Source organism: Mastacembelus armatus, chromosome 5 (assembly GCF_900324485.2).
Source record: "Mastacembelus armatus chromosome 5, fMasArm1.2, whole genome shotgun sequence".
Classification (NCBI taxonomy): domain Eukaryota; kingdom Metazoa; phylum Chordata; class Actinopteri; order Synbranchiformes; family Mastacembelidae; genus Mastacembelus; species Mastacembelus armatus.
The window spans coordinates 8,842,194-8,870,133 of record NC_046637.1 but is presented as its reverse complement, the minus strand read 5'-3'; the positions used below and the strand labels follow the sequence as shown (position 1 = coordinate 8,870,133).

General features: G+C 39.7%; 2 protein-coding genes across 2 annotated transcripts in view; both read left to right on the top strand.

Annotated features, from left to right (window-relative positions):
• The window catches only part of LOC113130371 (guanine nucleotide-binding protein G(s) subunit alpha-like), a 29,429-nt gene extending 20,026 nt beyond the window's left edge, over positions 1–9,403 (top strand). The window contains exons 6-12 of the mRNA XM_026306942.1: positions 2,087–2,141; positions 2,749–2,822; positions 3,181–3,239; positions 3,464–3,584; positions 5,766–5,896; positions 6,087–6,154; positions 7,324–9,403. Of these exons, the coding sequence (XP_026162727.1) occupies positions 2,087–2,141; positions 2,749–2,822; positions 3,181–3,239; positions 3,464–3,584; positions 5,766–5,896; positions 6,087–6,154; positions 7,324–7,470 (655 nt within the window). The 3' untranslated portion in view covers positions 7,471–9,403. The remainder of the gene's footprint in view (positions 1–2,086; positions 2,142–2,748; positions 2,823–3,180; positions 3,240–3,463; positions 3,585–5,765; positions 5,897–6,086; positions 6,155–7,323) is intronic.
• Positions 9,404–12,888: 3,485 nt separating this feature from the next.
• ipo9 (importin 9) lies at positions 12,889–27,132 on the top strand. Its single transcript, XM_026307583.2, has 24 exons — positions 12,889–13,172; positions 15,575–15,636; positions 15,766–15,852; positions 15,966–16,167; positions 16,366–16,454; positions 17,849–17,935; positions 18,230–18,349; positions 18,702–18,802; positions 19,187–19,245; positions 19,324–19,475; positions 19,605–19,703; positions 20,126–20,232; positions 20,425–20,564; positions 20,958–21,120; positions 21,228–21,454; positions 21,733–21,881; positions 22,131–22,259; positions 22,519–22,794; positions 23,469–23,635; positions 24,317–24,450; positions 24,616–24,735; positions 25,055–25,171; positions 25,342–25,418; positions 26,266–27,132. The coding sequence occupies exons 1-24, from the start codon at positions 13,013–13,015 to the stop codon at positions 26,374–26,376; spliced, it is 3,135 nt and encodes a 1,044-aa protein (XP_026163368.1). The 5' UTR covers positions 12,889–13,012; the 3' UTR covers positions 26,377–27,132.
• The last annotated feature ends 808 nt before the right edge of the window (positions 27,133–27,940 follow it).

Here is a 27,940-nt window from a genome sequence, read left to right as displayed (position 1 = left end):
AGCTATTTTACCAGGTAGCCCGACATCTTTTAAGCTTGTGGAACCTTCCCCGTTAACTAGTGGAGGTAGGAAACACTGCCCTGACACAGCTTGTCCTGTTATCAATTTAGATAGTAGTTGACTAAGTAAACAATCACCTCACTTTAAATATGTGACTTCTGCAGAGTGAATTATTACATCTGTTCAGTTTGGCTTCATCTTAATGTAACGTTAAATATACAAAAAATTTCAATATTTTTTTTTTCTGACATTGGTTGTTGTAGTCAATTATAATAAATTATAATACAGGAACCCCTTAAAAGACTCAACAAAATTTAATTAAATCACAGTGATTTACTTTTTTATTGTTTTATTTTAATAGTTTTTAAAGGGTTTACACAACATTTTTTTAAAAAGCAAAGACTCACTCAGCAGACTAATGGTAACAGCTTAAAATGACTGCATGAATTATGACAAATGTGCACAGTAGAAAAGTTTTTTAAAAAAAAAGTATTTGATGAAATATTGTCTAAGGGGTAGTTACCCCATGAGATGTACAGGAAAGTTCTCCTGAAGGAGTCTAGGTCCTGGCTTTGATGGTGAAGAGCAGTGGTTGAAAAGCTGGATCGGTGTGATGTGGAGCAGGACGTCTGATTTGATCGGTCAAAGGACAGTGGATCTGATGATAACTGGAAGTTTATAGGGTGGAAGAGGAATGTATTGATCTCATACCGAAATAACAGCTGATAGCACCAGGGAACAGAACAGTTTTTGACAGTGAGGAGATGCTCTGAGAAGTCGTGGCAGAATCCATGTAAATATCCTGTCACTTCTTTCCCCTGAAATGGGAAAGAAGTGACAGGAGAATGTAACGAATGAGTGCATGAAGTTTGACTTTCTGCTTGAACTTTTGCTAAGCTTCATTGGAATTAACTGTGAAAATACACATCCTGGTGTGTAGCAGAGACATGTTTTTCTGCTAATTGTGTTATAGTCCCTTTAGGGCTCACACCAAAAAATACAATTGAGACATAATTTTTTGTAAGGATTTTGTTCTGCCACTAGTTATAAGCAGCTAATATTAATTACAAATGACATGACTAGTAGTTCCTAAATTTACAGATCAGATAAACAAGTTATTTTAATAGCCTACTAAGTATTGGGGCTAACTGAATTAGACTTTTATATTTAATATATATAGTAATAACACATGAGGCAAAGCACTGGCTAACTTTTGCAAGAGGGATCTATACTGATGTTTCTACAGGAGCAAATCAGTGACTGAGTAATTCAGAGTTTTTTTGTTTTTTGTTTTTTTTTTTTAAAAAAAACCTGGTTTACTCTGGTTTTATGATTGATGATTTGTAAAATTTACTATCTGCTGCAGCAGCTGCTTCAACATGTAGCTGGTGTAGAAGTCCGGCTTCTGTAGGTGCTTTCTTCACTGCTAGAGCGCTGTTTGGAGTTCAGACTTCTTGCTTGTGGACACTTTTCAGCAAGTGACCCTGATACAGTCATCATGAAAACATTAGGGAAACTAACACACCTTGAAGAACAGCAGCAATGTAGGCCAGTTCGTTGGAACAATTAACATGCGAATGGGCTAATCTGAATGCACTGCATACCCACAAGCCTGCATACCCACCCACGCACATGCACACTGCCACCACTCACAGATGTGCACAGACACATACACACACCTCTCGCCTCTTGTGCAAGTACTATTACAGCAGCTCCATTGACGAGGCTTCTCTGGTTTGACAGAGCAAACGGCTGCTGGTGACTCAGACTGGCTGCTTCTGATCTGGCTGTGAATGAAAACACACGCCCTCTGGTGGCTGTTCAAAGTCCAATGTCCTCCATCTTTCTCCTGCTTTCACTAATGCACTAGGATATATATATAAATGTGTGTGTGTTCTGTTTTTACCAGGAACATTAACTGTATATTTGCTATGATTGCTAAACATTGTCAACAGAAATAGATGTCTTTTACTGGGATATTGTGAAATGTGAGTTTATTATTGTTTAGTTGTGTGTATGTTTGATAATGTGTCTGCGGAACAGCAGCTGAGCACTAACTAGCTGTATTTTTCTGTTGTTTTTGCAGCTTCTTAGACAGAATTGATGTGGTCCGGCAGAATGACTACACACCCACCGATCAGGTGAGATGTTTAACACTTAAACACCCTCTGTGTGTTATCTTTTTTGCATTGAATAAACAATAAGTCAATTACCAGTTTTTTTTTTTTATATACTGAATAGTCAAGAATTCAAAAATATATAATCTGCTGTCACACTGGGCAAAGAAAAGTAGTAAACCACATAAAAAGAAAAGTGGTAATTTGTAGTGTTTGGTTTTTTTACTTGAAAAATTATTTAATCCCTATTATTTTCTGTTGATTAACCAATGGATCAAAATAACTAATTGTTTCAGCACTATATTAGTTGCAGATTTGATTCTTTGTAATAAACTTATGTTCAGTATGGTGCTGCTATTCATTGATATTAGATTTTAAATCATTTTTAACTGCGACCTTAGTTACAATAAGAGAACGTTTTAAGTTTACATGCTATGAACAGTCAGGTTTAAAGGTCACATTACTTTACATTTTATTAAATACAAGAGCTAGCACCTAAATTCACACTACATACCTACATATCCTATTTGTTCTCTGTCTCCTCTTTTGATTTCCTTTCACTTCCTTTCCTATATATTCTCTGCTACTGTCTTTCTATCCTATTTACTTAACTTACCCTTTTCTTTTCCAGGACCTGTTGAGATGCAGAGTACTGACATCTGGGATCTTTGAAACAAGATTCCAAATAGACAAAGTCAATTTCCAGTGAGTTAAGATGATGTTTATTTTACCATTTATTTATTTATTTTTAATAAAATCAATATGGGATAAGCCAAAGCAGAACTTTCACATGGGCAAACCAGTTAAAATGTAATAAAGGTTTTCTAAAATAATATCCAATATAAATTTGAATAGTTTTAAAAGACAACAGATAATTTTAACTCTCTGGCTGACAAAATGATACTGGACCCAAATCCCTGTGTAATCATGAATGCTTCCTCCCAGAATCCTTTGATTTTATTGAGACAGCCTTGTTTTTATTTTATTTGTTGTCATATGATATACATGTCTTTTAACAGGTAAAAGACTTTCTGGTGTCAAACAAAATTTGTTTTTCTCACAGCATGTTTGATGTTGGAGGTCAGAGGGATGAACGTAGGAAATGGATCCAGTGTTTTAATGGTAGGATGTTTCTTGCTTTATTGTAATGATGAAGCATTTCATATGTGAATACATTTGTGTTATGCTTGGTCTCAGTATTTATTATCTGTTTATGTCCAGACATTTTTTTCTTGACCAATGTATTTATTTAAATTCAAAGGTAAAGAAGGTGCATGTGTCTTGAGTTTTTTGGTACCTTGGGTCACTGTTGCTGTGTTAAAGCTGATCTGTTGTGTGTGATACAGATGTGACAGCTATCATCTTTGTGGTGGCGAGTAGCAGCTACAACATGGTGATCAGAGAAGACAATCAGACCAACAGACTACAGGAAGCCCTCAACCTTTTCAAGAACATCTGGAACAACAGGTCAGCATCCTGAATTCAGATGAGATTTTCTTTCTGCATTTGATAATCAAACATGATACAAGTGCCACTTTATTATTGTCTGATGTTAATTTCATTTGCGGTTGGTCCAACACAGGGAGGGAATAAAGATGCATACAGCATACAATATTACCACTACCTGTATAAATGAACAGATGCAGTTACTATTGATGTATAACAGCAGAACAGTCCCAGTGTTTATATACAGTCACCTTGTGTCACATACTGTAACCCTGTGGCTGCAGAGGAATTAAAATTTGCCTGATGTTTATTTTACGTTCTATTAACACAAATGTTACCATCAGTGCATGAACTCATACACTTCCTTGTTTTATATGTGACAATTAAAAGTGTTGCTCAATGTGACAATGTATCATTGGTCATTTACATATTGGAGTAGAAAATGGTTTGAGCTTTGTAACAGTATTTGAAAAATGTTTAATGCTTTCTGATGGTCTCATAGTTGCTACCTTATTAATGGCAACATTCACTCATATCTACTATACTAACCTTGTTAAAATACGTTTTTTTGTGGGACCCATGGTCTTTTCTGGTGACCCTGTCAGTATCAGTTGTAGAAATTGGTGTAGTGATAAAGATAAAATTACTTTAAGTTTGGTGTTTGATGGTGTGGGAGGTGTTGGTTTTTACTGATGACTGTCACTTCAGCGTTCAGCATCATCGTTTACAACAAGCTCAATTGGATTTTCTACTGGCCGTGTGAAAGCAAGCATGCATACATGTCAACCCACATGTGATGAGCACAACTAAGGTTCCCATACACAGCCCTGGTTGTAGGGTTTCCTCCACGGGAACCTAAAGAGCTGTATCCTGGAGCATCCCACGACTGTAACTTGGCAGGGGATGATGTGCTTGGTTCCACTTTTCTTTTCCACTGTAGTTTCTCTATCATGGTCACTGTTTACACAAGGGTGAGGGTCACTCATACCCCCTTTTTCAAACAACACTATTTAAGTGCTAGTTATCGTTTTAAACTAGGAGCTGGTCCTAGAGTCAGTTGGGAGCTGGTTCAGCTTGTGACACTTCTAAAAACTGGTTTACTTTTCAATGGGCTAGAAAGCCACCACACACATCGCTATATATTTGAATATGTTTCTGCTTTCCCAGCACATTAGAACAAAGCACATTTACAACTATGACAGGCTTCTTTGTAGTGTTGCTGCTGGCATGGCATTGCGAGCCTGTACTGGCTAGGGATGTGCAGAGAGTTCACTATTTATATAGTGCTCCACTTCTCCAGCATGATACCCACTGTGTGACACACAGCCTGACCAAACAGTGAGCACAGCATGTAGGTGAAGAAACTAACGTTAACGTTAGTAATTACACTGACATAGGACAGTAGGTTAATCTTCAACCCCTAGTCACAGGAAACTTTGTTTCACATCCGACAGGAAAACACAAATATGTGACATTATAATAAACTACTTCAACAAACTAATTAACAAAAAAAAAAGTAAACAGAATAGTGTCACAGCAACATGTTCTGTTTTTGGAAAAACTCAGAGATTTAAAAAAAAAAAAAAAAAAAAAAATCTGCCAGTAATGGAGACAGGACATCAGTGTATCAGACTGCAGGTAAACAAGCAGAACACAATGTTCTGAGATTTGCGTCATGGCCAACTTGCTTAAATCAGTGTTTTAAATCTTAACAAATATGAGTGTATGTTATGCACCATGCTTGTTGGGCTAATAGTTAAGACATAGCATTTAGCCATGATTGGTTAAACATAAGCACATGGGTAAACCCTCAGTTTGCAATTTGCAATGCGTGCTGTAGTACAAAACAAATAATGCATTTGTGTACATGTCGGACTTTGACAGTGTTGTCCTGATATGCTTTCTGAACATGGAACAATAGAACTGTTGCTTGGGGTGTATATACAGTGGGAGAGGACCTTGCGTTCTTTCTTCTCCTCTCTCTCTGTCACAGTATATGGGGTTGTTCATGGCAGGAGCTTCAACACCTTTTCAGCCTAGACCTCCAGAAAGTAAATTATTCTCTTGGTCTTCAGCCAAAGCCTATTAAAACATAATGCCGCTTGAAAAGTGTGGACTTCCAAGCAACAGACCACTGTTTTTTGGGTCCTCAACAAAAATTTTAAGATATCTGGCACTAAACTTGTTCATTTCCCTCCACAGGTGGCTACGGACAATTTCAGTAATCCTCTTTCTGAACAAACAGGACCTGCTTGCTGAGAAGGTTTTGGCAGGGAAATCTAAAATTGAGGAGTATTTCCCAGAGTTTGCACGCTACACTACACCCGATGATGGTAAGAGGTTGACACTGATGTCTGTGGGTATGCAGTACATACTGTAACACAGTTTTTCTTACAGGTTTAGCCATCATTTTACAATAGCATGGACGTACAGGAGTCAATAAGCAATAGTGAAAATGTTGCATAGTGATATGTAGCACAGTGCAAAAGTTTAAATGTGACCTGATTATTTCTTATCCAACAGCAATACCAGAGCCAGGTGAGGATCCACGTGTCACAAGGGCAAAGTACTTCATTCGGGATGAGTTTCTGGTAATTAGCTCCTGTGCTTCTGTTTGAATATGATCTGCTTCCCTGTTGATGTCATGTTTTTATAATTGTACTATTTACAATTTACAAGACAGTGTAGCATAAAGTATGAAAAACGAACCTAACATAACAATTTCATAACAATTTTCAAATCTAGTGTATTTGAAACATGGTGTTTACCTATTTGAATCTTATTAATATTATTCCCATTACATTATAATGTATCATTTTACCATTATTCATGAATTATGATTGAGAGGAATTAGTGTATTTTATGTCCAGAAGCAGCAAAAGCAGTTAACTGAAAACCCAAAGTAAAAGACATCACAGTTTGATCACACTGTCTTACTGGCAAATGTTTCCTTGGACGTGCCATGCGAAGCCACAGTGACAGCTTAACACCAAAGACTGAAAATCCAAACAGAAATCTCGCAGATGGCCATTTTAATGTTCCACTCAGTTGCAGTGTGTAAAGGCTTTTTTGTCTGAAAGAAATTCTCAGTAGATTTTACTGGAATGTGTGAGCATGTCCTATAACAGTGACTTCCAACCAGGGGGTTGATATGTGTACCAAGGGAGTACACCTGCAGTTGCCAGGGAGAACATTTAAAGATTGTGGTGTAGCTTATCAAATTTGAAAAGAAAAAAAAAAAGAGATTTGATTAAAAAACATCCTTATATTGTGTCATTCTAAATTTTATGTACTTGTGAATATGAGTGGTTGTTTCAATGTGTCAACTCAGTGATAGACTGGCAATCTGTACAGGCTGTACACTGCCTCTCACCCAATGTCTGCTGGGATTGGCTCCAGGCCCGCTGCAACCGTAGATAGTTGGAATAAACAGTAGATGACGGATGGATAGATGGACATACTGTGTCAGCTGTAACACCTGAACACTATATTTGCAGTTTAAATTGTGTGAAAATTGGTTATCAAGTTTGGAAAAAAAAAATTAAACACTCTGGCTGAATGGTTGAAATGTCCGTCTGACACATCTAGTCATATAGTATGAATGAAAACTTCAACAATATCCAGTTTTAAATCCATTAAAAATGTGTTGATACGGTGTTTAGTTCATCTCTTGGTGTTTTTCTGTGGGTTTACACATAACAAAGGCTTGGTGCCATTGTCCTATAGAACTAACTTGTCTTTCTTTCTGTCTCTCTTGCAGAGGATCAGCACAGCCAGTGGGGATGGACGGCATTACTGTTACCCCCACTTTACCTGCGCAGTCGACACAGAAAACATCCGCCGTGTCTTCAATGACTGTCGTGACATCATACAGAGGATGCACCTACGACAGTATGAGCTGTTGTGATGGGCAGGGGCATCCGGTCTGCTTATCGGCCTATTGACCTACCTATCCACCCCCCACACCCAGTTAGCCAGTCACCCTGTCCACTTCCACCACCTTCACCAAACTGAGCGAGTGACTGACCGCCTGCTCTCCCCTCCACCCTGATACGACTTCTCCTGGTAACACAATTACAATTTCAGAAAAACAGAACAATGGAATTTTTTTTTTTTTTTTTTTTTTTTTAAGGAAACACAGTTAAGGATGCACCAACAACCGTTTCATTAACTATTAGCCAGAAATGACTGCTGTTCTTGGCAACACTTTGACCCAAGAAAGAGGCCTAAAATGTCTCAGTGCAGGCTAACCCTTCTTTTAGCTCCCTTTCTCTCTCTCAGATATATGAACATACACACTCGCAGGTACACACACACACTACAAGATAAGACATTCAAAACCCTAAGATAGGTTTTAATGTCTCATATCACAGTCACATACACAACAGACACTTTTAAAACCGAGTCCTCCTGCTATTAACAGTTGGCAGAGGCTGAATTAAATAATGCATCCTGAGAGAGAGGTAGTTAATTCACTGTGGGCTGAAGATAAACCAGGAGGAAGAGAAGGAACAGACAGATGGACATGGAGGGTGGCAAAGTGATAGAGAAGAGGGTTGTGAGCCATTTTTTGTGCTGGAGGATGGACTAATTGACTAACTGCTGCCTGTGGACGCGACTTGAACATAAGACTACACGGCTCACATGACCTGCTCTTCAAGAAAACAGTTGAGGAGGGATGGCCGTAAACAACAAAAAAGAGGAAAAAAAAAAGAGAAAAACACCATACAATGCATAAATTCATGCATACCAGTGAACTTCATGCAGTGCAAAAAATCCAAACTCTCTATATATATATCTATATATATAGATATATAGATATAGATAGATATATATATATAAAGAGATATATAGATATTTATATATGTGTGTGTATATAAATATGTATATATAAATATAAATATTATATATTCCTGTAATAACACAATTCAACTTTTAAGTTTATGTTAGATTATACGCCATGTTGTGTGTTGGCGTACACTGTGTGTGTGATCTGCCTTTGTGCACCATTTAAATCCCCTTACCTACACACAGACACACACACTCGTATAGAAACACACATATCCCCCCCATGCTGCTGTTTGAGAAGTACTCAACATATGGAAAATAAAGGATTTTATTTAATAAGGAACGATGCAAAAGGAAGCCGTGAAGTAAAGGAAATTAATGGAAATGGACTTATCAAGACTGGATGCAACATTTTTACCTGGGAACACACGTGCACTAACACACATGCTCTGGCTCTCATCAGCCCCTCCCTCTCCACACAAAGACCACCCCCCCCATCCACATCCCACCTTTTGTCTTGTTCTCTCACCTTTCCCATACCCACTTCCTCTTCCTCCTGGCTTTAAATGTCTGTCTTTATTTTACTGCTGGACTATTATTCTTGTACAGACTGTAAAATGTATTATTTTGTACAACTTTATTGAAGAAAAAAATAACTTGTAGAAGATCCCTGTGCCTTGATCACGACTGTACGTGTAAAAATGAGCTAATATGTAAGTTATGTTTCACTGCGCTGTACAGCTGGACGGGTCTGTCCCACCTCGTCTGCGCTAGCTCCCCCCTATGTTGGGGGCTGAGGGGGGAGAGTCATCGGATCGGGGCGAGGCCTTTCGTCTGTTGCTTAGTTTCCATTTTTTCCCCCACATTTGTTTGTTCATTGATTCAGTTGTTTTGCTTTGACTCTCCTCTGGTTTATATAATAGAATATGAAGAAAAAAATGAAGAAAAAAAGATAATCAGACACACCACCTTAATGCTGTGTAGTGAAAGATGCTGAACTTTAACACAATTTAATATATATATATAAAATATATTTCAGATTTTATATTTTATATATATGTACTGTACACTTATATCTCTCTCCCTTGTGAGCTACCCCCAGGCCTCCTTTGCTTTATGTCAGTAACATCTACATACATTTTCAGAAGGTGGCAATCCTGGGTGCGATGGGATGGGTATTCTTTTTTTTTTTTTCTTTTTCTTTTTTTTTTAATTTTAGCTTTAACTCTTTTGAAGGAGAGGGAAATATCCAATTGCAAAACATTGCTTGTTTCTACATAAACCAAATTCTTTTTGCTTAAACAAGAAGAAATTGTTGTATTAGTGTTTGGTTCATTCCTACATTCAGTATGCTAGATCCTCTTATCTGAGGTCTACATCACATACAATCATTTGTCAGTTCACTAGGTACACCAAGCTAAAACAAATACAATTTAATACAACAGTCCTACAACCAGTCCTCCCTACAAAATAGTGATAATGTTTAGTGAGTGGTGTTTCTCATATTTTGTCCTTCCCATTTCTATCATTGAGGGTAGAATTGAGTGTAGTAACACCTTTCAATAAAACATAGTTAATTTTTTTTTATAGAGCTCATCAGAAGCAGAGGTTACACAGTACTTTACTAGGAAAACAGAAAATAGTTATATATAAAGGCATGAGAAAAAGCACATTAGCAAAAATGATTAATTTATACAGACACGTGATGTGTATATATGTAAAACTGCATAAATATGTATACAAACAAATGTAGGTGAGGTATTAAAGTGTTTTGAAAAGAGGATACTGATGGTGCACATCTAACTACCAAACTACAGCCTCCAAACTGATGGAGTTGAACCAATGCGTCTCTGACACATTTTGGGAAGAAACTAAACATTTTCTCTATCACAAGGTAGGATTTACTGCAGGACTGTTGCATTAGACTGCACTAGTTTTAGATATGTGTACTTAAGACTGGCAGCCAAGTGTAAACCTTTGCCAAAGTCAAAGCCAGCACGTCTCACTTTTTTTGGAATGTATTTTACTGAAACATACAGAACAAGTCTCTCAGAACTGAATAGTCAAGGGTTATAAATCCGTAAGTCCTTTTTGGTCCTGATACGGTAAATACACCAGCCAAAAATGAGGGGGCAAAATTTAAGCAAAAAAAAGTTTTTATGTCTTAAGGACGTTTACTGCCTTGTTTGCCTGCAAAAGGCCAATGGATGAGACTGTAGACCAGCTTAGTGTCACTGCACTCACTGTACAACTGAATGCAATCCAATACAACTGCACCAACATATAATTAATTTATAAATCTCTGACAGTTTTACCATAAACTGAGCTTTGTAAAGATAGATGTTAAGGCAGGCAATTTTTGCACACTGACTTGCTTCCATGGGAACGCATCATCATAGTAATGGGCTAGTATATAATTATTTGACTTTTTAGTGTAATTTGAGTCCCCAGGTTTACTGCGGTGGCTTACTCCTTAAGAACTGCAGCAATGATAATGTGCAAAAACAAGCCAGTTTAAGAAAAAAGAAACATCTGGGTTTTCTAATTTGGCATTAAGTGTTTTCAGAATTTGCTGTGTTTTCATGTATTTAATTTTTCCAAAGAGAAACACTAAGAGACGCAGATGTATTCATAGATTTAAGTGTATAGGTTTAAGGTATGGGGGAGTCATGGATCAGGTTATTTCTTTTGCATATTTAGCCAGTGTGTTTAAAGAAAGAAACAAAAGTCTCATTGCAACCAGGCCTGTCATGTCCTCTTTATTGTTGATGGCACACAATGAATTGCAAAAGGAGTAATCTGTGTAATGACTTTCAAAAGCACTCATGCTCAATAGATTAAAAGAAATGAAATTGGTATGTATTTGCAGCACACAGTGAAGACTTTCCAACCAGAGAGGTCCTAACCATCCACGTCCAAGAAGAGACAGACAGTCACCATGTGACATGTTCATCTCACGTTCATGGAAATCTTGTTGATACCCCATCTGTTTCCTTGTTGGAGCAACAGGGTTATGAGGTGAAGCTGGTAATTCCTCCTTCAGTAACATGACCCATCGCCTCTTTAGGGGTGGCAGTGTGTGCAGACTGACAGTCATGCCTCACAAATAATTGTGCTATTGTTTCATTTCACAGTGGTTTATGTTACACTTGTCTATGCAAAGAATGGAGAAGCAAGAATGGTGTAATGAAAGTTCAGGCCCTCTGAAAGCTCAGGTGAGACTACACCTGTTATCAGAGGTTTCACAATCTACTGCAATTGACAAGGGGCCTGTCGCAACTAGTTAATCTGCACGGCATCGAACCACTCACTGTGTCTACAAGTAACTGAGTAGACTCGGTTCAGCTAAAGCCATTTAAGAGCTGAATCTGAACTGAATCACGCAGGGCAGAAAACTGCTTTCTGTTCATTTAATCTTTCAGATACATTTCATCCCCAAATGTATGGGAACACCTGAAACACACATATCCCTGCTGCTCTGTATGATTGTCAGCACTAACATTGTCTTCTGGTGCCTGATGTCAGCCTTAGTAACACCATTGCCCTGGAAAGACTTTGCACAAGATTTTGGAACTTTTTGCTGGACTTTTCTCACATTCAGGCAAAATAACATCAGTGAGGCTAAACATTGGATGAATAACATAGTTTGCAGATTGCGGATCACATCATCCTAAAGGTGCTGGATGGTGTTTAGGTCAAAAGACTATACAGGCTAATCAGGTTCAACCACACCAAATGTGTGAAAGCATTAGCTTATGGGTCTGAGGTGGTACACAGAAGCATGATAAACCAGCACAGTGTCTACTCCAAAGTGTTGCAACAAAGATGGAAGCACATTTGTTTTCCAAAGTACTGTGTGCGGTTGCATAAAGATTTTCCTTAATGGAAAACCAAACAGGCTTTTCCAGACAAAAGGAAAAGAGCCCCAAAATAGGTAAAAGTGTGTGGATGGGGCTGTCGGCATATTTTTTACTATATGGATCCCATCATGTAGCTACAGCATAATTAGTGATATCAAAACAGGTGCATACCTGTCAAAGACAAAACTAAGCCACTGAAAGATGCTACTGTCAATGTTCATGTTAGTATAATGAAACATTTTTATACTAAGTATTTATTTAAAGCCTCTTAATATAAATAACCTGTAATTTTACTCAGACTTACTGGTTACATCATACATACATCCTAGGTGGCAATAAAATCCACTTCCATGGTATTTTATTTAGCTTTGTTAGGTGTAGAAACAAATAATGGCCATCAAGATTGAAATCTTGGAGAGAAGTGAATTTTGAAATGTATTCACTACTACATACTTACATCAGTGTATTGATATCAATGGCCTGTTTTATTTTAAAAACCCTCTGAATTTATGTAGTCTCTTTGAAATATTCAGTAGTCAGTGAAAAAAAAGGTCTCTTTCACCCAGCTGCCTAGTGCTTCAGCGGCTTTTCCGCCGCTCCACAAGAGGGGGCTAGTGCTTAAAATAACACAGGAAAACCCCCAAAACACGTGGGCCGACAAAATGTGCTTCCTCTCGTGGAAAACCCCGCCTCCACAGTTCCATGCATTGGCGCGCTTCGCCGCTGTGGTTCTCTGCTCCTCCCCGGGTGGTGCTTGTGGTGGATTGACTCTAGCGGGCTGCGGGTGACAACACAGCAGGCATGAGTGCGGCTGGTAGTGCTCGGCCCGGTTCGGCCGCCGGCCCGGTCCAACAGGGCCTGAAAGAAGCTCTGATCGAGACGCTAACGGCCATCCTGTCCCCGGTCCAAGAAGTGCGCGCCGCCGCGGAGGAGCAGATCAAAGTGCTGGAAGTGACAGAGGGTGAGCGGTGGCTAGTTTCTGTATCCGAGGGAGTTACAGGGGGTTAGCTCCCGGGGGGTGTCGCTTATTAACGGCAAGGACGCGGCGGGACAGCTGCTCTCTAACAGTGCTTAGTAACTTTGACTGTGCCAACTAGACTGAGGAGTAACTCAGCTAATAGACAAAACGTTAGCCAGGGAACCGTCGGGTTTTCCGGTAGCTAACCTCATGTTAGGCCGTTTTTCATTAACGTTAGTTAGTGATGACTCAATTAGCATTTCAATTCACGGAAAGTTGGGATCCTTACCCAGGATTTAGGGCTCCCCTTGTCCCGATCAAACTGACGTGGTGGTCTCACAGGTCGCAGCTAGCCGCCGGAACAGAGATAGTAAAGCACATGGGGACTGTGTGAACCCCGGCCTCAGCAGCACAGCAACAGGGTGGATAAGGACTGCGTTATTCCTCTGCCTCAGTATAACGTTAACTTTACTTTACCCGGAATATGACGTGAGTTTAAGCTAATGTAGTGTAATTGTGAGGTGCTAGCTACACACACCGTTCTAGTCTCGTTAGAGTCGAATAACGTCACCTGGAAACGGTGAAATACGGTAGCAACAACCGTTAGCCACCGGAATCGTTAAATACTAGCCTAACTGTTGTTTAACAACTAATATGTGTTAACAAACACACTCACACACACACATACACACACAATGCTACCCTAGTTGTGGTAACAGAAGTGACGTCACATCCAATCCTATTCTTAAAGTATTTCGCGGTTGCCCTGGCAACCAGTGGGATGCGGGATGATGGGTTTTCCCGCGAAGTTTTTTTCCAGGGCTTTCTCCCGCGGATCCCGCCTAACAGGCTGTCAGCTTTCTCCATGGTCTGTTGAGCTGCAAAGAGATGAATCATGTAGTAAAATACATCGGAAACCTGTTTTGATAACCCAATACTCGATTTTATGGTTTCAAAGCAAAAACAGCTTCATAGATGCCAGAACAGGATTGTTTTTGTCATTAATGATAGTGAACTGATCCATCTGAAGGCATAACGTTGGACTGTAGGGATAAAGGAACAGAGATCTTTAATTTAGCACTTGACATAGCCCAAACAATTAACTCAGAAAATAATTGGAATGAAAATCATTTTTATTTAGCTGCTCTGAATATCAAGACCAGTGTGATACACATAAGAGAAGAGAGAGACTACAGGCCTTTTTCATTGTTAAAGGACAAAGAGTGTCTTAGACCTTATGTTAATCCAATGTCCATGCATACACATATTAGAACCATTATCTGCACTGATATGATCCAGAAATGAATTGTCAAAAATGAGTGGGATGATTGAAATTAAGTTCATGTTTCAGCCTATACACATCTATATTCTGGAATCACATATCCAGAACCAAGCACCAGTCAATCAGCACAGTGGTACCACATGTCTCACATCTATATTTATGTAAAAACTGCTTCTGATAGCGGCCTCAAGTTCCAAAACTTGCACAGCCTTATTTTTGGGAAATAATACCCACAACATTTCAGTCCTTTAAACTACTAAAGAATTAAAATGGAACAGATAGGTACAGTACCAAGTGGCTGCAGCTTATACTCCACTGGACTTTCCATTGTATGTCCCATGATCCTCATGGCCCTGATGAAAGGCAAGTTGTGCACACTCGGCTATACTGCAGAGTTGCAGCAAAGCTAACCCTTTTCCGCTGGCCCCTCTCTAAGGCAGCTGCTCTGTATGATTGTCAGCACTAACATTGTCTTCTGGTGCCTGATGTCAGCCTTAGTAAACCCCAGTGAGAGAGAGCTGTTTCAGAGCTGAGGTTCATCAGCATCAGCTCTGTGTTTGCCTCTCACTCTCTGCATGCCTGCCAGTGCAGTTTCAAACAAATAGGCTTTTTTTCAGTTTAGTTGGATTCTACATTGGATTTTTACACCACTGTTAGTTTTGGAACCTAAATCAGCATTACTGACACTTATTGTGGTACCCGAGAATCACAATAATTCCTGGACATTTGGTGCCTTTTGCGCTGTAACATGTTTGTTTATAGACCCTCATCTTGGAAGAAATTCTGCTGATATAGTGTTGTCTTTGTCACTGGAATTGGCACAGAGCTGTTGTTGACCTACTGTAGTAACTGTTCCCAGGGATTAAACAAGCATGTCCCTTTTTTCATTCCAGTCTTTGGTGGGGGGGGGCGGGAGTTTTTAATTTTAGCGGTAGAAGATTCTTTGATGACAAAATACAAGCAAATGTTTTAAATATTTGTTTTAAACAACTAAAAGTAATGCAACAACTAGTAGTTGGTATATATCTTATTATAATAGGCCACAATCTGAGCTTGTTGTCTGAGTTTGGTTTCATTCATTGATTTATTTTTTGTGCTCCTTGCTCATGTGTTCGTGTTGTAGAGTTTGGCGTTCACCTTGCAGAACTGACAGTTGACCCTCAGGGAGCACTGGCCATCCGGCAGGTGAGCAGAAATTACAGCCAGTTGCAATCTGTTTATGCGTTGATTGCATAATTGGACCGTGTCTGTTACCAGCTGTATCACATTTGTGCCACCTTTTAAATGTGGCTCTTTCATTGTGTGTGTTTGCAGTTAGCATCAGTCATCCTGAAACAGTATGTGGAGACTCACTGGTGTTCCCAATCAGAGAAGTTCAGGCCTCCTGAAACCACAGATCAGGTAAATTATTCTTTACCTTAGCATTTCTTTTGTCTCTTACTGGCAAAAGTTGGAGAGTTGGTGCTTATGGGTTTTGAGCCAAATACTATGACGCTCCTGCTGTCCTCCTCCAGGCTAAAGCAGCCATTAGAGAGCTTCTGCCAAGTGGTCTACGGGAGTCGATTAGCAAAGTCCGTTCCAGTGTCGCATATGCTGTATCTGCCATCGCCCACTGGGACTGGCCAGAGGCCTGGCCACAGCTCTTCACCCTTTTGATGGAGATGCTGGTCAGTGGTGATGTCAATGCTGTGCATGGAGCTATGAGGGTCCTAACAGGTATGTACTGTAATAAGATCCACTCTCATCTCATTTCTTTATAATTAGCAGCCACTCGTTTAATCAGTCATGCTATAGATCTCTCTATTTTCACGTTGTATATCCTTAATAGTTTTACACTTGAAAGAAAATAGTAAGTATTAAAGCAACAAACTCTTTTTACTTTGTCTCCTCTTACATGTATGTAACTGTTTGCAGAGTTTACTCGGGAGGTGACAGATACACAGATGCCACTGGTGGCTCCAGTCATCCTACCTGAAATGTACAAGATTTTCACCATGGCTGAGGTACAGCTACAGCTTTTGCCTCTTCTTGTCACTAAGGTTGAGCACACAACTGATTGCATTATTAAGTTAAATGGATTATGTAAGTGTCCAAAACAGGAGAAAATTTGAGCTGGGGCAGAGAATTGTAGAGAGGCATTTTTTCAAAATCAAGCCATCTGTGCTCTCCCATGTTCAGGATGCTGCTCCATCTCAGAAGCAAACTGTGTTCAGATGCAGCATCGAGCACATTTCCCACTCGCCTCGACCTAAAGCTGTTATTAAAAACTAACATTTTGTCCCTGATATAAAAACTCAGAACATGGCTGCTTCTACAACTAATCATTACATTTAGGTAATTGCAGTAGGGTGGCAACAACTAATTGCTAAAATTGGTAAAAAAAAATCATTTATTAAAATAGTTGGCAACAAATGTAATCATTGATTAGTTAGGTGAAGTAATGCACCTATCTGCCACAGCACAGCTGCAGAGATGAAAATGGCAGAGGTGGAGAAAAGTAAAAGTCATGTTTTCCACAATTATACACTTTTTACACTGTTATGTGAACAGTGGTGGGTTCTACTTGTTCTAGTTTTTCTGTTATGTGGTCAGATAATCAGTCATCCAGTCAAATGTTTATGGTTCTCACGCCAATTGACTTCTTTTTGTGTGTGTCAGTGAAGCTGTCTGTGAAAACGGCACACACACACACACCACTGTTCTGATGTCTGACGCAGTTTGGAGTTGGTGTGGTTTAAATGTTTCTGTGTTCACATATAAACCCTCGGCAGTGTCATGAGAATCACGGCCAGAGATAATCTGGAGTTGTCGTTATAACATATGCAGCCACAGCGGGAGATTGTCAGAGTGAAATGTGTTCTCACATGGTGAGCAAATACAGTTGATTTCAGGGAGGGGCAGTGTTGCCTTTGTATATACAGCTTGCTTTTAACAAGGGAGACAAATCCAGTAATGTCTGGTTTAGGCATTCTTACATGCAGCTCACCAAGATAATGTCTAGCGATGTTCAAGTGGATGTCTGATAGCATTTTTTTTTTTTTTTTTTCTCCTCCATTAGAGTTGATGCGTCACTCACTTTTGTTTGAAGTGTGCAATTCTAGTAATCAAGTGCCTTTTTTAATGTAAAAAAAAAAATTAAGATCTGATTAAATGTCTTCAAAAATTGCATTGTTTATTTTTTATTACATGTGAAGCAAACTCGTTTTTTAAGTGCCTATCTTGACAATAAAATGTTGAACAGAGGCTTTGTTATATTCTTTGTAAAAATCTGATTAATCAACACTTGCCCTTTAATTAGCTCATTAATTGGTTTATAAAATACTTGTTAGTTGCAGTATTGTTTGTCTGGATGGACATGAGAGTTGGGTTCTTTATTAATGTTCCCTATCTGTTGCAGGTTTACAGTATTCGTACTCGTTCTAGAGCAGTGGAAATATTCACCACTTGTGCCAACCTCATCTGTGCTATTGAAGAACTTGAAAAGGTGAATCACAGCAGCACATGTTGATTTTCTTCCAGATATTTTATGAAGAATTGCATAATAGATTGATTTTGAATTAATTGTGTATTAGAACATTTTTGCTTTGCCTTTTTAGTTTTACCATGACATTCTGTTGATTCAATATATTTTTTAAAGTTAAACCGAAAGTCTCATTACCTCTTTTACAGGAGCAACTTGGTGAAATAGCAACATAAAATATGGGGTCGTGTAGCTACATAAGGACAGCGGTGGATAAACTGGCTGTTTATTTCAATCTGAAATTTTGTGTGTGTGTAGGGTGCAGCCAAAGCACTGATCTTCCCTGTGGTGCAGCAGTTCACAGAGGCATTTGTGCAGGCTCTGCAGATGCCTGATGGCCCCTCTTCTGATAGCGGCCTCAAGATGGAAGTCCTCAAGGTGAGAGGCGCTATTGGGCCAAAGTGGCTCGAAGTTGGTTTGTGGCATCGACCTCATTTATTGCAGTTTTTTATTTATTGCAGAAGCAGACAAAGTTTAGAATAGTGCACTGAAAGATAAATCTTTTTTTCAAATATAAATGTACAATATATGACATAACATCTGTAGTAATTTAATAGATTATACCTCTTACAAGGTACTTGTGGCTCACATTATGTAGTGGTGGTAGTAGATATATTCTTTGCAAGACAGTCTCAGTGCTGGAATGAAAACGAATTGGTATTGGTAAAAAGAAAATGTGTAGCAGCTGCAGACTTTAAATCTGTATTTCTTCTTCTTCTTCCTCCCCCAGGCAGTAACAGCACTGGTGAAGAATTTCCCCAAACCCATGGTGTCCTCCATGCAGCAGATTTTACCCATTGTGTGGAACACGCTGACTGAAAGTGCAGCTTTATATCCTTTAGAATGCCAGCTGTGTATTAGCAGCTTCCTTATTACAACAACCACAGCTGTTCATGTGCAATCAAAGCATTCTTGTTTTCACGCAGAAAGAGGACATAACTCGAGGGTTGACTTCCTGTTTTGGCATTTCCCAGTCGGCTAATGGAGACTTACCATGGATTGAACTTGTCTTCTTGAGGTTACAGACCAGCCTCTATAAACCGCTAATCCATGTCTCTGCAGCAGCTCATTCTGCTATGTGCAAGTCGCCTGCTGACTGTCCAACAAAAACAATACACCTTCACCTCTGTTTAGAAGAAAGTGTTATAATCCCCTGTGAAATAATAGAAATAGTAAAATTTAAGGGTATAGAGTATTTCTTAACCAGAGGTTCACTTATGTAAGAACAGAAGTAAACTACACAGAAGAAGTGGATGATCCCATAGATTCCGATGGTGAGCAGAGATTACTGCATCTCATGTACTCGGTTTGTTGTAGAAACACTTTTCCTAATCTTCTTCTGCTTGATGCAGGGGAAGTTCTGGGTTTTGAGAATCTGGTGTTCAGCATCTTTGAGTTTGTGCACACACTGCTGGAGAACAACAAGTTTAAAAGCACAGTGAAGAAAGCCCTCCCTGAACTCATCTACTACATCATCCTGTACATGCAGATCACAGAGGACCAGGTGAGGAATAAATGCAACACATGCAGTTGAAATGGCTGTGTGTTGGGTTGAAGCATGTGCAAGCAAGTACAACATTTGCTGGCATCAGGTGTGATTGTTTGCACTGTTTTTGTTTGTTTTTTTCTTCAGATCAAAGTGTGGACGGCTAACCCGCAGCAGTTTGTTGAGGATGAGGATGATGACACTTTCTCCTACTCAGTCAGGATCTCTGCTCAGGACCTGCTTTTGGTGAGATCTATTTAAAAAAACACATCATTTGTATCCTACTGCAATCACATTCAATATATTCAGCATTTTGGTACTATTGTACAAAATTATTTGTAGTAGAAGTCAGGCCTGCGGAGATTGGGAGGACATTTATGTCTGCTAGATACGTATTTCTACGGATAGTCCTGGAGAAGTGAAAGCGGATCATCCTTATTCTTCTCCTTGACAAAAAAAAATCTCTGGAAACACTTGGCCTAGAAAGGACTGGAAGCTGTTGTTTACTATGAGCAGTGTGATTTCTACTATAGCAGCGCATGTAAAACAGGGGTCAGGTGGATCCAGTTTTCAGTGGTTTCATAGCAACTCTTGGCTCATTTGTCAGTTTCTGGTCCATCTTGTGACTACTGTACATAATGATGGTAACCTTTGGCCTCTGCTTGCAGGCTGTTGCTGCAGAGTTTCAAAATGAGAGCGCAGCAGCACTGGCAGCAGCAGCAACAAGACACCTTCAGGAGGCAGAGCAGGCCAGAAACAGTGGTAATGAGCACTGGTGAGGAGAGACTCTCTTAAAGTGTTGAATTTGAAACATTCCTGCTGTAACCGAAGACAGTGGATAATTAAGAAAAGCTCACATGGCAAGAAACAGGTTTAAATGTAGATTTGATTTTACTCAGGCACACCAGTACGTTTAATCCAGAAATGTAATTTCCATCATTATTATTATTATTATTTCCCCATTCAGGTGGAAGATCCATGAGGCCTGTATGTTGGCCCTCGGTTCAGTCAAAACCATCATCACAGAGAATGTGAAAAACGGTCGTATCCAGTTCGACATGCATGGTTTCCTGGCCAGTGTTATCCTCGCTGATCTCAACCTGGCAGGTGATTTTTTTAAAACTGTCTTTTTGGGATTTATAGAAATGATCAATCACATAACACTCTAAAATCTAGCACGAGTAATCTTGTTAGGTTTAAATTGATCCATTCCTGTCAAAAAAGAATAATCAAGACCTTTAACATTTGTTGTCCTGATGTTTAGTCTTTGTTTTTGATTTAACTGACACCTTGCAATGTAATTTTACACATATAAGGGTTTTCCACATTACTGACACTGGTTAATTACTCTGTTGTTATTGCCTCAGTTCCTCTTAAGAAACACATTGCTATAACACTGAATATTAAAGTGCAAAATAAATTTAGAACTGCTGTTTTCTCCTGTGTTGTGTTGTATTGGTCTTAACTGCTGTTTCTTGTTTTTAATTTTCTCTTGACCAGCGGCGTCTCCATTCCTCCTTGGCAGGGCTCTGTGGGCGGCCAGTCGCTTCACAGCAGCCATGTCTCCTGAGCTCATCCAGCAGTTCCTCCAGGCCACTGTCAGCGGGCTTCATGACAGCCAGCCACCCTCGGTCCGCATCTCAGCGGTCAGGGCCATCTGGGGGTGAGCAAGCAACTCACTAAACAGTCATTAACTTATAAAAAATGTTGGTTTGGTATTATATTTTACTGTAAATGTCTTTGTATAAAGTCAGTCTTTAAATTCTCCAGGTATTGTGATCAGCTCAAGCTGTCAGAGAGCACCCATGTCCTGCAGCCCTTCCTCCCCAGCGTCTTGGAGGGACTGGTCCAGCTGGCTGCCCAGTTCAGCTCAGAGGTGCTAACCCTCGTCATGGAGACACTATGCATCGTCTGTACCGTCGACCCGGCCTTCACCACCAGTGCTGAGAACAAGATCTGCCCCCTCACAATCGCTATTTTCCTTAAATATAACAATGGTACTGATATAGTTCCTTTTATCACATCCTCTCTGTCAGATCGTTATACTACATGACTTCCTCCCAGGTTTTTTCTCTTAAGTGTTAGAGGACACAACTTGATGCTTTGATATGTGCAGACTGGAATTGCTGAAGAACTTTTTTTTCTTGACAAAGTGTTGCATTGTGTCAAGCAGCCATCACAAAGTGTATCCCAGAGAACACGCATTTTAAATCAAGAGATATGTAGATTCGTCTTGTGTCTTTTCTCAGGACCTGTCTCCCTCCCTTCTCCTCAGACCCTGTGGTGGCGTCTCTGGCTCAGGACATCTTTAAGGAACTGGCACAGATCGAAGGCTGCCAGGGCCCCATGCAGATGCGTCTCATCCCAACGCTGGTCAGCATCATGCAGGCCCCCCCTGACAAGATCCCCTCTGGACTCTGTGCTGTGAGTAGCAACTAAGGAGAGACATATCAAAAGTCATCTGTTCTTCTGTCTTGCATTATCAGGACCAAATGTTCCCTTTGATCAACATTTGTCTCTCAAAATCAAATGGTCAGATTTCAGTTACAGTTCTGTGGTGAGAATGAGCAATAAATATTTTGTTTTTCCAAAACAATAATTAAGATAATTCTGTTTGTTTTTCTGAGATTCATAACATAATTTGACCAGTTTTCTTTTCTGTCGGTACAACAGACGTCTATGGACATCCTAACCACAGTTGTGCGCAACACGAAACCCCCTCTGTCAGAGATGCTGGTGTGCCAGGCATTCCCTGTGGTGGCACAGTGCACATTAAGGACCGATGACAACACAATAATGCAGGTAAACACAACAATGTTTTTTTTTTTTTTGAAGTTACAGGACATGGCCACACCAAATGCATCAGAAGACTTTGTCCAGCAAATGTCATCAAATACTTTGAGCACACTACCCCAATTTATAAGTTTGTTCTCTCTATGCATACTTCCTCATGACTGTTGATGGCAGGTCTAACGTGTAATTTGCAAAACCTCTGCTGTAGTTTTGACTCTGGATTCCACTTATCTTTCCTTGTGTTTTATGACTGCCCTCCTCCCTCCAGAACGGCGGTGAGTGTCTGCGGGCGTATGTCTCTGTTGCTCTCGAGCAGATTGCCCAGTGGAGGGATGAGCAGGGGAACAGCGGCCTCTGGTACGTCATGAAGGTGGTCAACCAGCTGCTGGACCCCCGGACCTCAGAGTTCACAGCTGCCTTCGTGGGCAGGTTGGTGTCCACTCTGATCTCCCGGGCAGGAACCGAGCTTGGGGAACAACTGGACCAGATCCTCAGAGCGATTCTGAGCAAGATGCAACAGGCGGAGACACTGAGCGTCATGCAGGTAGGGAGGAAAGATGCAAACGAATGCATGTTGTGTGATGTAAATTTCTTGAGTAGCTGTTAGTGGTGAATGCCAAATATGATCAGCCACATCCCAAGGCTTTGTAACTTTAATATAGAGCCGCATGTTGTTTTTTAAAAGTTGTAAACTTGGAAAAAATAAAACTGAAAACAAAAACATCACATATAAGGTTAAGATATAATTTACAATTAAGGGAAAAATACAGTTGCCTCCTCAAGGCAGGTGTCGAAAGTTTCCCACCATGCAACAGTCAATAGACTTTGTGCATATGTTTCAATTTAACGGCATTTCAGAAATGCACAAAATATATCCATTGATATATAGATAACAGCACAGGTGGTTTGTGTGTTTGTAGTTCAGAAATATTTGTTCATGTTTATATTTGTGTACCACTTGATCCATTTATAAGCACAAAAAATAAATTGTATTCTGTGCACAGACATGAGAGGACTCACAGTCTAAAACCTGGGCATATATATGGCTGATAAATGATGTGCCTGCTCTTGTCTTTGTTCTTTACAGTTGTTAATACTTTACTGTTACTGTTCCACTAAGTACAGTTACCTTCATTTCCTCACTGCTTCTCCTTCCCTGCTTTTTTTTTTTTTTTTTTTTTTCTCTCTCTCTTCATGTCCTCGCCCCTGCCTCTGCAGTCTCTGATCATGGTGTTTGCCCACCTGGTTCACTCCCAGCTGGATCCTCTCTTGGAGTTCTTGTGCAGTCTGCCTGGGCCGACAGGGAAACCTGCCCTGGAGTTTGTCATGACAGAGTGGATGAGTAGACAGCACCTCTTCTATGGACAGTACGAGGGTAAAGTCAGGTCAGGGAACATCTTCATTAAGAATTTGATTAAAAACTAACTATACATAATCTATAACTATATAACTGTATGTTCAGTTTTTGCCACCTTAAAATTGCACATTGATTTTTCTTTTGTACATTATTATGATACTTGTTTAAATAGCTATGTACATTGATTATGTGTGTAGTTGTATGGACAAATTTCATTTTGATGCCATCATTGTGGTCCTCACAACTTTTAAAGGATATTTTGAGAGTTGGGATTTGGTGTTAGGGTATAGATTTAGCATTGTGTCAGTTAAAGTATAGTAGGCTAGGGACTGCATTGTCAATAATGCAAAAGAAAGAATTATGTTATAGAAAAATTCTTGAACCTTAAATTAATTTGTTGTTTCGTTTTGGCTTCCTCATCCATTAAAATGTCAACACACACCAAAAGAGCAGCTATATAGAAAGAAAAGTCTTGTTATAGTGTATATTGTGCGCAGGTCCATCCGCTGTTATTTTCTGTGCCTGTAGATGGCAATATTTTTATAAAGGTGACTGTGGTACTGTGGTTCTGGAGCTGGATGATACTAGTTGAGCCATGCATGTGACTGTTTTTTCCACAGGCATTCCTTTGCAAATTCTGCTTTTGTTTTCTCTGTCACATGTGCTTAACTGAAATTATTCACTTGTTTTTTGTTTTTTTTGTCTATAGCACAGTGGCACTCTGTAAGCTGCTGCAGCATGGTCTCAACACGGATGACAAACGTCTGCAGGACATTGTGGTAAAAGGAGAAGAGTTATACAACCCTGACGATGGCATCCGCACACGATCTAAATCTGCCAAGAGTAAGACTCCTGATAACCTAGGCTGTATTATTACATGGCAGTATTGGTTCCACATAGTTTTAGGTGTGAGACAGAGTTCTGTGTAAATGCATTACATTGTGACAACATTAATGGCTTTTTTTTTTTTTTTTTTTCCTTCCCCATCTTCACTGTGTGTTTCTCCAGACCCTGAGCGGTGGACCAACATTCCTTTGCTAGTGAAGATCTTTAAATTGATCATCAATGAGTTGTCGACAGTAGTGGAGGCAAATGCCAGCAGGGCGAATGCAGCAGACTGGAGTCAAGGTGAGCACAAATGGTGCAATTGCTCCTTTCAGCTTATGAAGCTTCATCTTCAGGTGCAGAGGTGCAGTTGACACATCCCAACTTAGCAGTGAAGTTTAGCAGTGAAGGACAAGTTTGTTGAAGTAGAAAGGTGTTACATAGCAAATGTTACCTATCAACTTTCAGTAGAAAAAAAGTTTCAATGCCTTTTGTCATATTTGGGATGTGAAGCTCTTTGTTGACTTGATGCATAATTGTGTATTTCCAAAAAAAAAAATAAAAAAGCCTAAAAAGAATAGGACAGCAGACTTTTCACTCACTTCTTTTTTTTTTTTTTAAGATTCCAGTGGTATGTGGGAGGAACAAGAGGATGAAGAGGGTGAGGATGATGAGGAGGAGGAGGATGAAGGACTGGCAGGGCAGCTGCTTTCTGATCTTATTGCCTCAAACAAATACGGTACTGGTATCTCCCCATTGCATCAGCTATTCCTGTATTTTTCATTTCAACTTTCATGATATACACCTCTCTTCTTCAACTGTAGAACTTTCTTTGTTTGCCACTTGTTGTTCCAGCAGTTCCTAATATCTTTTTTTTTTTTTTTTTGGTTCTTCTTCTTCTCCCCACAGATGATGATTATTATGAGGACGATGAGGAGGACGATCCAGATGCCTTGAAAGACCCTATATATCAGATTGATCTGCAGGTACAGACTCTTAAATTTTGGATTTCACATGTCCCGTCTCAAATATGACCATTAGTGGGACAACAGGGTGGATTAATAAGTTGGGACATGTTCTTCTGCCTGGAGGATTTGTGTTTAGGCACAAGACATTCTAGAGGGTTGTGCAGGGTTGTCTGGTGTGTGATGATAATAATCTATGGTGGCACATATAGGTTTTCCACTGAGATGTGATGCTGTTTCAAGATTACATGCATTGTCAGCAGTGTAAGAGAGTGGGTTTCTATCCTAAAATGTCAAGACGCTCCTTGCAACGTGCATTTTAAGCTGCTGATGAACAGCTGTTATTTGATCATACATTATTTTTCAGGGTTTGCCAGTGTCTGAACAAAATGGAAATTTTGTTAATAGTTTAAGCAAGTTGGAAATAAAAACAGTTAAGTAACCACTGTCAAGGTAAAGATGTTAGTTATTATTATTAATATTATACTAACATAAGACAAACGTATGTTGTGTGTATCAACTGCCGACTGCTGTTTGAGGCCAAACAATCATAAATAGACACTATAAACACAAACTTTAATCACAGCTGAGCTTTTTTATCATAACCAAATCCAGCTTGCTCAATACACCTGCAATTGCTCAGTGAATCTCAGTGATATATATTAGTGATGCAAATATAGGGTGGCCACATTATTATTGTTGAATCACATGAACATGTACAGGTCAGTGGTTACGTATTGTAAAGGTAGAACATGGTTATTCCGTCTAGATCTAGTGTTTGCTTTGTCTGATCTGGGCTACAGTAGAAACATGGCTAAATGAGGAGTGCAGTGACACTTTGACCTATGTATCGTCTGTGTTTTGCCAGGCTTACCTGACAGACTTCCTGACGCAGTTCGCCCAGCAGCCATGTTACAGCATGTTCTCAGGCCACCTCAACAATGCCGAGAGACAAACCCTGCAGAGTATAGGCCTCTAGCTCTGCTCTGTCACCTCAACACATCTTTTTTTTCCCCCCATCGACAGCGCCCTGAAAGTCACTTTAGCTGTCCGGATGAATTTATAAAAACTAGCAAAAGAGAAGAAGAAAAAAATGTGGGATGGTGGGCCTGGAAGAAAAAGGGAAAGGGGTAAGAAGAGACACATGCACTTAAAAATAACTGTCCTGTTTCTCCATACTCGGGATGGGATGAAGGACTCTGCAGATGTTACAGTGAGGAGGATGAAGAGCTGAGAAACATACAAAGGTCTGTTTCTAAGGAGTTGTCAAAGGGCTCACCATTTGGGAGTAATTTCAGACTGGAAGAGAGGATTGAATAAAGAGGTCAAGGCCTCACTGAGCAGGACTGGTGAACCATGAAACATGGACTATTTTTCAATGTCCTAGTTGTAACTTACACTGTTATTTTTGTGTTTCTGTATAAACAGAGTAACTTGCACCATGGAAAAAACTCATGAGACTTTACAGTGATTGAAGGAAAATCCAAATAACAAACACCCTGATTTTTGGAGAAGGTGAGAAACATTAGCAGGGTTGTATTCCAGAGATGCAGACTGTGTGACAGGAAATGAAAAGCTCTTTTGACCAGCTGTCATGTCTCGGGTACGGTGGGTATTTGGGGAAAATCACACAATTGCCATGGTGTTTCATAGCCTTGTCATTTCCTTGTACCCACTGAAATTTTGGATGGAATAATTTCTAAATAAAAGTCCAGACTGGTCATTTCCAGACCAACTTCCAGGTTCCTTTCTTGTATCATTTTCATGCTCAACAAACCAGTGAACCCTCATGTCTTACTAAAGATCAGGATAGAAATGTTTGATCAAAGGATAGATGTGATTGATCAGAACAGTTTTTTTTTTTTGTTTGTTTTGCAGTGACCCTTCCCTCTAAGGGGAAATTTGGACATGGTAGCAAATTACCTCCCAAAGCATCACCAGATCCTCTCATTGTAAAGTTCCTTTGTCATCTGCCTGTACCACAGTTAAATTTAACAAGTTGTATTTTTTCCGCAAGGGAGAACTGGTCTTCTCACAAATCAATAATGCTTTAAAGAAATGATTCTGCAACCGCCTCATGGCCATAAAATCAGCTGCAAGTGTGTTACTATTCATTACAGTCGATCCAGTGACAGCTGGGCTTATGTGGATTCTTTAAAGTTCTTTGTGTTAATTTTTGGCCATGCCTTTCCACTTTCTCACTGTAGTATTATGAGGTGATGGTTTGTTTATCAGGTGCTTGGTGAATCCAGACTGTGCAGGATGTTTCTCCATTAGGGCGGGGCTGGGATCGGGAACAGACATTTACTGCTGCTCGTAAACTCGAGTTATACACATAAACCTGAAACAAGTGAGCTGACTGACCCATAGGCGAGTGAAACCTAACCTCTCTGATTAGCTACTTTAAATACAACCAAGATTAAGATTATTTAATGTATTTCGTTGTCCCAATGTCCCAAATATAAAATATTTTTTGGATTCCAGATTTAAATGCAATGAAAGGAGGGAGATTTGATATATACATATATATATATATATATATA